This window comes from Mauremys mutica, chromosome 3, assembly GCF_020497125.1.
Source record: "Mauremys mutica isolate MM-2020 ecotype Southern chromosome 3, ASM2049712v1, whole genome shotgun sequence".
Lineage (NCBI taxonomy): Eukaryota > Metazoa > Chordata > Testudines > Geoemydidae > Mauremys > Mauremys mutica.
In genome coordinates, this window is record NC_059074.1 from 159,428,056 (window position 1) to 159,439,453 (window position 11,398).

The 11,398-nt window shown below is 42.0% G+C and overlaps 1 protein-coding gene across 1 annotated transcript in view; it reads left to right on the forward strand.

The window, feature by feature from the left end:
• TLR5 (toll like receptor 5) overlaps positions 1-9,333 on the forward strand; it is a 39,931-nt gene extending 30,598 nt beyond the window's left edge. Inside the window, exon 2 of the mRNA XM_045008573.1 lies at positions 5,700-9,333. Coding sequence (XP_044864508.1) covers positions 5,707-8,286 — 2,580 coding nt within the window. The 5' untranslated portion in view covers positions 5,700-5,706 and the 3' untranslated portion in view covers positions 8,287-9,333. The remainder of the gene's footprint in view (positions 1-5,699) is intronic.
• The last annotated feature ends 2,065 nt before the right edge of the window (positions 9,334-11,398 follow it).

The following is an 11,398-nucleotide window of genomic DNA, read 5'->3' on the forward strand; positions in this document are numbered from 1 at the left end:
GATCATACCAGCAATTGTTACTTCTGCATGGTGCCTCCAGTTGGGAAAGGTGTGTCAAAGAAGAAAAAGTGGACTGCATTATCCAAACATTCCATCAGCTATACGCCCAGTACCCCACGGAGAAGGACTGCCGGTTCCTGATGCACCAGAATCATTCGCACTTGAGTCAGACGAGGAAGACGATGAAACTTCTGGTCCTGAACCATCAATGTCACAGGACCCACATTTTCTCCCATCCTCCTCCTCTGAACCATACCTCATAACACAAGGTGAACTGAATGACCTTGTCAGGGATTTGGAACTACCCAAGAGTAAGGCAGAGCTGTTGGGCTCCAGACTACAGCAGTGGAATCTCCTGGCAGGTGGTGATAGGGTTTCCATGTTCCGTGACCGTCAAAAGGATCTTGTCCCATTCTTCTTCATGGAAGGTGATCTTGTAGCCTGCAACAACATCGATGGTGTGATGGCAGCCCTCAACATCGTTCACGATCCAGATGAGTGGAGACTGTTCATTGATTCATTGAAGACGAGTCTTAAAGCTGTTTTACTGCATAATGGCAATGTTTTGCCATCAATTCCAGTTGGTCATGCGGTCCATATGAAGGAAACCTATGACAACATGAAACAACTTTTGAGGTGCATAAACTATGACCAACATCAGTGGCAGCTTTGTGGCGATTTGAAGGTTGTTGCTCTCTTGCTTGGTCTGCAGACTGGATACACAAAGTACTGCTGTTTTCTCTGCGAATGGGATAGTCGTGCAAGAGATTCCCATTACATCAAGAAAGATTGGCCACTCCGACAGTCATTGGAGCCTGGGAGGAAAAGTGTTCAGCATCCACCACTTGTTGAATCAAGGAAGATTTTGTTACCACCCTTACACATCAAGCTGGGTCTGATGAAGAACTTTGTCAAGGCCATTGACAAAACACAAGCAGCTTTCAAGTACCTCCGTGGAAAATTTCCAAGGTTAAGTGAAGCTAAGATAAAGGAAAGTGTCTTTGTTGGTCCTCAGATTCGTGAACTTCTTCGAGATGATGCATTTGACCATGCACTGCGTGGCAAGGAAAAGACGGCACGGAAAGCCTAGTGGCAATAAATTTTCTCGGAAACAACAAGGCAGACAACTACAGGTTGTTGGTGGAAAACCTCCTCAAGGCATACAAAAGCCTTGGTTGCAACATGTCACTAAAGATACATTTTTTGCACTCTCATCTAGATTTTTTTCCACCGAACTGCGGAGCAGTGAGCGACGAGCATGGCGAGCGATTTCACCAGGACATTGCAACAATGGAGAAACGCTATCAGGGCAAATGGAGCCCATCAATGCTTGCAGACTATTGCTGGACAGTGACAAGAGATGCTCCATTTAATGAATACAAGAGACAAGCCAAGAAGCGCCGAGTAGACACTGAATAGGACTAAACTATGTACATAATAGTTTTTTGCCTTTTGTTTCATAATAAATTTTATTTATATAACCCTTTTGCTGATTTTTAAAGTGTTACATAAACAGGACAGGTGAAATATTATCATGTAAAGCAACCATAAACACATGAAAAGACCTAGGTTTACAATTTATGATTAAAACTCTACTATCTACACAATATACATAGACAAAATGTAAAAACTTAAATATCTTAAACAGTAGCCAGTTATTTTAATTGTCATATTTGAATTCAGCACATCAAAATGCATAATAAATAGCACATTTTATCTCTGAAGCAGACGACTTCTCAAAAATTGTAGACCAGTGTTTTCTTTGAGGATGAGAACTGATAGGTCAGACTTATCACAACACTTTCAAAAGACAAGCCTGGGAGCTGAAATTTGTAATTTTGCTAAACACTAAATAGCATGGTCTTAATAAAGCCACTGGTGTTATGGCTTACTACAGGGGTAGGCAACCTTTGGCACGCGTGCCGAAGGCGGCATACGAGCTGATTTTCAGTGGCACTCACATTGCCCAGGTCCTGGCCACCAGTCTGGGGGGGCGGGGGTGCTGCATTTTAATTTAGTTTTAACATTTTAAAAACTTTATTTACTTTACATACAACAATAGTTTAGTTATATATTATAGATTTATAGAAAGAGACCAAAAAACGTTAAAATGTATTACTGGCACGCGAAACCTTAAATTAGAGTGAATAAATGAAAACTCGGCACACCACTTCTGAAAGGTTGCTGACCCCTGGTTTACTATAACAATCTGTAACCCACTAACCCCGTTTTTTGTCCTATGCAGGGGGTGTTAATGGGCCCCTTTGCCTTGAATGGTCCCTAACTACTTATGCTAAACTATCTGTTCAATCTTGTATTTAGTTGACACTCTCAGTACCTTTCGCAGACCTGAAGAAGAGCTCTGTGTACATCAAAAAACTTGTCTCGCTCACCAACACTAGTAGTTCCAATAAAAGATATTCCCTCACCCTACTGTCAGCTTGGAAGATTTTTCTTTAGTTCCAATGCTAGACACATTGTGAGTTTGCCCTGGGGCTGCATGAATGCTGCTCTAACTGGGGCATGTGTATGAAAAAGATCCCAGATTGTTACAGGTAAAGGGGAAGACAGGGGAAGGTGTTTCAGGTATTTTTTTCATCTTTAACATATTTAGCTAACTTGGGTATAAGGAACTTAAAATTGCTAGGAGGATGTACGAGCTGAAGGAAGGAAGGAAGGTCAGATGCAGCGGGCTGGCAAGGGCTGTGGTAACTTGCAACACTTGAGCAATAACACATGAAGTAAGACACAATTCATGCACTGTGCTAGATCAGTAACAATGACTGGCATTGTGCTGTATATCAGAAATGGTTAAGAATCATAGACTTTAAGGTCAGAAGGAATCATTATGATTGTCTAGTCCGACCACCTGTACAACGTAGGCCACAGAATCTCACCCACCCACTCCTGTAACAAACCTCTAACCCAGGGACAGGCAAACTTTTTGGCCTGAGGGCCGCATCGAGTTTCATAAATTGTATGGAGGGCTGGTTAGGGGAGGGGGTCATGGCCCAGCCCCCACCTTCTATCTCCCCCCCCACACTCCTGCCCCATCCAACCCCCCGTTCCCTGAAGGCCCCTCTGGGACCCCTGTCCCATCCACCACCCCCGGGTCCCTGTCCCCTGACAGCCCCCGGACCCCCGCTGCCCCATCCAATCCCTCCTCTCATTCCTGACTGCCCCCTGGGCCCTTGCCTCATCCAACTACCCCTTCTCCCTGTCACCTGACTGCGCCCTGCCACCCCATCCAACCCCCCTCCTGCCTGACTGCCATCCCCCAGGACTGCTGCCACCATTCAACCCTCTATTCCCCCCCAACCACCCCAGCCCCTATCTAAACCTCTATCCCCTGATCACCACCCCAAATGCCCCTGCTCTCTCTCCAACCCTCCTGCCTGCTGCCCCCTTACTGTGCTGCCTGGAGCACCGGTGGCTGGCGGCACTACAGCCACTCCGCCCAGCTGGAGCCAAGCCACGCTGCCGCTGTACCCGTGCAGCACAGAGCACTGGCTCAGGCTGGGCTCTGCAGCTGCGCTGCCCCAGGAGCTCACAGCCCCACCACCCAGAGCATTGCACCCGTGGCAGAGTGAGTGAGCTGAGGCTGCGGGGAAGGGGGGACAGCAGGGGAGGGGCTGGGGCGAGCCTCCCAGGCCAGATGCTCAGGGACCAGGCAGGACGGTCCCACGGGCTGCCATAGTTTGCCCACCTCTGCCCTAGCCTATGTCTAAGCTACTGAAGTCCTCAAATCATGGTTTAAAGACTTCAAGGTGCAGAGAATCTTCCAGCAAGTGACCCGTGTCCCACACTGCAGAGGAAGGCGAAAACCCCCCAGGGCCTCTGCCAATCTGCCCAGTGTATAGGGCAGGGATAGGCAACCTATGGCACGGGAGCCGAAGGCGGCTCGCGAGCTGATTTTCAGTGGCACTCACACTGCCGAGGTCCTGGCCACCAGTCCGGGGGGCTCTGCATTTTAATTTAATTTTAAATGAAGCTTCTTAAACATTTTAAAAGCCTTATTTACTTTACATACAACAATAGTTTAACTATATATTATAGACTTATAGAAAGAGACTTTCTAAAAACGTTAAAATATATTACTGGCACGCGAAACCTTAAATTAGAGTGAATAAATGAAGATCCGGCACACCACTTCTGAAAGGTTGCCGATCCCTGGTGTAGGGTCTTCAGGATGCGGCCTCTTCTCCAGTATTGCCGACATCAGTGCTGTTCAAGCATTATTGGTGGATTATTTTTATGTGCTGTCTAGTGTTTGAGCATTTAGGGTACATATTTTCAAACTTATCTCTGCGGCCATGACAGCTAGAAACTTAAAATAAATAAATAGGAAAGCTGAGATTCTCATGTAATCATATGACTGGAGGAACACGGGGCTTTAACAGAAAAACGACCAAATATTGTGAGATTCATGATAAAATTGCGAGATTTGACAGTGCTGCAATATCATTGGACTCCCTATTGTCCAGTCTGTGAATTAAACTGGGTAAGTGTGTAATTTACTGTTTGCAATGTGCATTTTTTATTTTTTTACTGCCTCAAAAGTCTGCAAAACTTGTGAGTACTAAACTAACAGTATACATGGTTTCAGTACTACAGAGCTGAGTTCAGCATAGAATCTTGAAATCATTTACTCTCACTGTGATGCTTCTGGGCAATCTGTGCCATTAGTGAAACTGTACAGTCAATTGATAACAATTAATCAAATGTAACCTTTTAATAAGCAGTAGGCTGTAAACGGTATATTTGTCTCACACAATAAATCAGTGACATTAATACCATATGCTAGATCTCTTGTGAGCTTCACCTGAACTGGAGAATATTTTAAGATGACTAATAGCAATAAGAATAATTACTAAGGACTATTTAATTACTATATCCTCCTCAACCACCTCTTTCCTGTGTATGCTTTTAAAGCATTGCTCTCACCCTAAAAAACAACTTCACATTACTGGAATAGTCCTAGAGATTCTGAAACTCCAAATGAGCATTTTCCTTTTAAACCTATAGCTGAGTCAAACTCTGCTTTGTTAAATTCAGAGTTCCTCTGCTGGTGACCAGAAATCTCATGGGTGCTCCAAAAAGAAAGCATGCCGGTTTTTTTAATACTATTTTTGGAAGTGCCTTGTCTGTGAGACTATTGTGACATGTCATTGTTAGCCATTGGAATTGTCTTACCTAGCCCCACTAGCAATGAGGAGTGGGGAGGAACATGGCAGTGATTACACTGTTCAGAAGGGTGGATGATTATCTCAATACTTGTGTTAACCTAAAGCCTCTGACCATACTATCGAGACTTTTAAAAAACAGTCTGGCTAACTTTGAATAAGGAATGAGTTTGAGGGTAATGTTGTCACATCAGAGGTGCAACTGTTAAATATTTGGACCGAGATTTTCAAAAGTGACCAATGATTTTTGGGTGCCCATCTTAAAATACTTTGCATGGAACTTGATTTTTAGAGTGGGTTGCTCACCATTTTCTGGAGCCCATCCACTGAACATCAGGTCCCTTTAAGGTGTTTCAGATTGTATACTCAAACACATGCACCCAAAATCCCTCATGATTTGAAAATCTTGGCCTTGGTTTTTTATTCTGTTGCATTCAAACTTTGCTACAAAACTTTATTGGTCAGACAGACAATTTCATATTTTGTTCTTACAACTTTCTCTCTCTTTTCTTGCAGCATCACAATGTTACATCATCTAGTATTTCTCTTAGGAATGTCGCTGGTAGCCAAAGAAATATTTGCATTTACAAGCTGCTATTCCTATGGCCAAATTGCCAAGTATTATTTTTGTAACCTCACCGAGGTTCCACCTGTGCCCAATAATACAGTTATACTCTGGCTAAGTTTCAACAAAATCAGGCAAGTGAATGCATCCTCCTTCCCTCTGCTGGAACAGTTGCTGATTTTGGAAATTGGAACCCAGTTTGTCTCTACTGTTACCATAGGGAAAGCAGCTTTTAGGAACCTGCCAAACCTTCAAAAATTAGATTTAGGAGACAATAAGATACTTCATCTGGATCCTGATGCTTTTGTGGAGTTGTCAAATGTACACACACTCCAGCTATATCACAACAGTCTTGAGGAGTCCATTCTGGAAGAAGACTATCTTCGAGATATGATCTCCTTAGAATATTTGGATCTTTCTGGAAACAAGATCAAACGCCTTCACCCTCATCGTTTATTTTACCGTCTAAAATCCCTGCGATTTGTGGACCTGAAAAACAACGAGATACCCATCTTATGTGAAGGAAACCTTGCTAGCTTCCAGGGAAAATTCTTCATATTGTTTATTCTCAATTCTAATAAATTATACTACTCAGTTTCTATGGACTGGGCCAAGTGTGGAAATCCTTTCAAAAACATAGTCCTGGACACCCTAGATCTCGGTGGTAATGGCTGGGGCGTAGATATAATACAACAGTTCTGCACAGCTGTGAATGGGACTTCAATTGTTTTTTTGAAGCTTAGCCATCACATAATGGGTCCAGGATTTGGCTTTAAGAACCTCAAAGATCCAGACCAAGATACATTTGCAGGGCTAGCAAGAAGTGGCCTTCGCTTACTGGATATTTCATATGGTTCCATTTTCTCTCTCGATCCTTATGTATTTCAGAGCCTTGGTGACCTGGAATGGCTGAACCTTCACAAAAACAAGATAAATCAGATCCAAAAACAAGCATTTTTTGGCCTGGGAAACCTAGGAACTCTCAACCTATCATATAACATTCTGGGGGAGCTGTACGATTACACTTTTGAGGGGCTTCAGAATGTGATGCATATTGATTTGCAACGAAATCATATTGGAGTAATTGCTGGGAATTCGTTCAGGGATTTAAGAAGGTTAAAGTTGGTGGATCTCCGGGACAATGCCATTACAACTCTTCCTTCTTTCCCAGCCATGATCACTCTTCATTTAAGTGACAATAAGCTAGTATCTGTAGGTAACCAGAGAATAAATACGACATTCCTTAACTTGGAAAGAAACAGATTGGACAATCTGGGTGATCTTTATATTTTTTTACAAGTTCCAGATGTGAAGTATATCTTGTTAAGACAAAATCGTTTATCTTATTGTGTTAAAACTGTTAATGTTATAGAAAATAACCAGTTAGTCTACTTGGATCTAGGAGAAAACATGTTAAAGCTTGTGTGGGACAGAGGTTTATGTTTGGATGTGTTTGGGGCACTTTCCAAACTAGAGGTGCTCCACCTGAATAACAACTACCTTACTACCCTTCCACAGGGTATTTTTAGTGGTCTAACATCATTAAACAGACTTAATCTAGCCTCCAACCTGTTGTCTTATCTTTCTCCTGGTGTTTTCCCTGAGAGCCTAAAGACACTTAATATGTCTGAAAACCAACTTCTTTCACCTGCCCTTGAGCTCTTCATGACTTTGAGAATCCTGGATATAACAAACAACAGGTTTTTCTGTGATTGCACTTTAAACACCTGGACAGCATGGTTAAATCAAACCAATGTGACCTTAGCTGGCTCAGAAAATGACACATACTGTGTACTCCCACCTTTTTTCACAAGGATTCCACTCTCTTCAGTGGCACTTGATGGCTGTAATGAAGACGAACTCCAGAAGCCTCTACAGTTCTCACTGTTCATCTTCACTTCAGTCACTCTGATAATGTTCCTAACAGCAGTCATCATTTTTAGTCACTTTCGAGGGACTTGTTTTGTCTGGTATAAGACCATCAAAGGTGCTCTGCTAAAAGAACGTAAGCAAGCAATAGATACAAGTACATATAAATATGATGCATATTTATGCTATAGCAGCAAAGACTTTGAGTGGGTCCAAAATTCATTGATAAAGCACCTGGACTCTCAGTATTCTGAGAAAAACAGATTTACTTTGTGCTTTGAAGAGAGAGATTTCCTGCCTGGGGAGGAACAGATCACCAACATCCGTGATGCCATTTGGAACAGCAGGAAGACCATTTGCATTGTGACAACGCAGTTCCTCAAGGATGGGTGGTGCGTGGAAGCCTTTAATTTTGCCCAGAGCAGATACTTTTGTGACCTGAAAGATGTCCTCATTATGGTTCTGGTTGGATCACTTTCTCAGTATCAGTTGATGAAATACAAACCAATTAGAATCTTTGTGCAAAGAAGTCAGTACATGCAGTGGCCTGAAGACCATCAAGATGTAGACTGGTTTTTAAATAACCTCTCTCACCAAATTCTGAAAGAAAAAAAAGTGAAAAAGAAATCCAGTGTTACAGAAATGCAAACTATAAGGACAATCTCATAGTTGGGAGGGTTGTTCATGGTTCATATTATTAGTGCTATAAAACAGACTTTTGTAGTTACATTTTTGCTTGTGGCTTGACAGTTACTTAAATATTCTAAATCCATTTCCACCTGTGGCATGGCAGGAAAGAAGCATGGGCCATGCTTCAGCTTTCCCTGACAAATGGGTAGAATATAACTTCCTTGGTTTAAGTTTTAATAAATATGGCGTCAGCTTTAAAGTCACCAGCAAATGGAATTAACAAAATTCAATCACTCTAGGAACTATGGCCCATATTTTCAAAAGAAGTCACCAAATATGGGTGTCTCAAATTTGGGTGTTCAGATTAGGACACCCTGGGTCTGATTTTCAGAGATGCTGAGTGCTCACAGGTCCCCATGACAATGGGAGGAGTGGGTACTCAGCAATTACAAAAAACAGGTGCATGTTATTGCAAGTTAAGCACCAAATTTATAGGATACTTGAAAATGTGGGTCCATGTGCTGAAACTACTAACCAAACTGAATGGGCACATTAACTGATGGCAGTGCCACATTAAGGTCTCACAATGTCTAGTCCTACCATTCACCACAAGGTCCCCTACTCACAGAATATTTTAGTGGTCATCATCCTTGCTTGTGATGTTGCATGATCAAGATGGTGTAAGTGTAGGGGAAGACATGTACATGTTGCTCACACACACACACACACACTCTCTCTCTTTCTCTGTTGGGTACCATTTTTCACAGAACTTGATCATTTTGTAAAGCCACACCATAGTATTTTTTTTTTTTTTTAAATAAAGGCAGGGATTTACCTCTTCCTTAAAGCCAGGCTTGGAAGGATCACATTTTTATCAGTAAATGTCACTAAACATCAATTTCACCGTACATGTACAAACCAACCCAACATTTCCATTAATAATAAACAACATTTAGAAATAGGCCAAGAAAGAAAAATGCTGCTTCAGAACTTAGAGTTTGATTTAAGGATATTTACTTTGTATATTTTGATATGTGATGTCGACAATTTGTGTTTGATCAGTTATAAAGCTTTAATTTTTTGAGATCCGTGTCTACTGTCATTAATTACTGTCTGCCCCACCCTGTTGTCTGATATTCCCCCCCCCCCAATTTCCCACTACTGTGAAAATTTAAATGGATAAAAATAGAAAAAATGCTTAAAAATAAACATTGATATTGTCCATTGAAATTATAAAAACAAATTCTGCCAAGTCTACTTATAGCAGACACTGAACAAATAATATATATTGGTAATTAAAAGTTTAGACACTACATGAAGGTCATAGTCTAACCTTGATCTTTGGGCACATATTCCACTGCCATCACCGGGAGAGCCTCTGTGGATTGAGGGTAGTGTGTATAACCCTACATGTATAGCCCCACTTGGCCATGCACTCATTGGATGAATTGGTCTTGTGCTTTCTCAGCTCAATGACCTTTTAGCACTAATTTCAAAGAAGAGTATAAATGCTTTGAAATGTATCACTTTTTGCCACTGTAATTGCTGTAGTATAGTTCATGTTTACTTTTACCCGTGTGTTAAAACAACAAGCACAGTTTGCCTAGGACTCTTAGATTTAGCTGGCATACATAGAGCCCTGGATTTTTACATACCTTAGACTTTTCATCCCTTAATATGCTATTCCTGTAACTGCCCTAAGTTACAACTGTTGCTGTTTTAATGTGACAATTCTTCAGCTTAGCTGCATCAAGGACTGAGGTGGATAAAAACCTTAGAGAGATTTGAACACCCAAATCACTGAACAAACTTGAAGCCAGTCTTCTGCGCAGTCTATGGCCTGGTCTACACTGGGGGGAGGATTGATCTAAAATACGCAACTTAAGCTACGAGACTAGCATAGCTGAAGTCAACGTGTCTTAGATCGAATTAAAATTACTTACTTCGCGTCCTCGTGGTGTGCTGCGGCTCCCCCGTCGACTTTGCTTCTGCCTCTCGCCGAGCTGGAGTTCAGCAGTCGACAGGAGAGCGATCAGGGATCGATTTATTGCATCTACACTACACGCGATAAATCGATCCCCAATAGATAGATCTTTACCCACTGGATCGGTGGGTAGTGTAGACATACCCTACCTGACTCTGCAGGCAACTCTAAGGGAATGCCTTGCATTAGATGGAATGTGGAGCACCTTACTTTATCACAACACCTACTTTACTATATTTCAAACAGCAAACTACCTTGTTGACATGAGTGTTGTAGTCAACAGGCGTTCTACAGGTTTCCCTGAAGCAGGCACTCCCAGCCTGCATCCACCTTCTGAGAAGGGGAAATAAAGATCATTTCAGTATCAGCTGAGTAACTGTCTGCACATCTTTTTCCTGATTTAGCTCTGAGGCTGCCTCTGCTCCTGTTGAAATAGTCAGCTTGGCTCACTAGGGCCTGGAACTGACAGTATGCATCTAGAAAACCACATTTTAGAAGTGATCAGTTTGCATGATATCAGCATCGTAAGAATTAAGGCTGCGGCTCTCAAATGTGTCAGAGAGAGTTAAAGAGGTCCAAATCCTGTTCAGATTTGGGAGGGCTAGAGCCGCCTTTCCCAAAAGAGCCTTTGAAAAATCCCAGTCTCAAATCATTCTTATTTTTCAAAAATTATAACATTTTGCAACAAAATGTTGTGCTTAAATGAACAGCAGCTAACCCAAGTGAAATCTAATAGGCACCTTTCGTCTGAGCTGCTTACCAATATTTGATGTTGAAGTGAGACCAAAGCATTAAAAGGAAGCTTTGGTCTTTGTGGCATGGTTATGCTGACCATCTTCTGTAGTAAATATTTCTAAGCGCTTGATTTGATCGGCCAGTCTGCAGGGTACATTACAATGGCAGTGTGACCCTGAGTGGCATTGTTATGAAAACTAAGCCTTTCTTTTGAGTGTGAAGCATTTCAAAGAGCGTGTCTATGTGTTTTTGTACATTAATTCAGTTACAATGAACAAAATGAAAAATATCAGTATGGGCCGGGGAGAAACAAACCTTCCATTATTGGGTTATGAAGAGGCAGGGGATGGACTTTGCTTCATAAACTGTTTGGTCAGTTAGACCTCATCTGTACACAGAAGTTGTGCCACTTGAATTACATTGGTAAAGTTA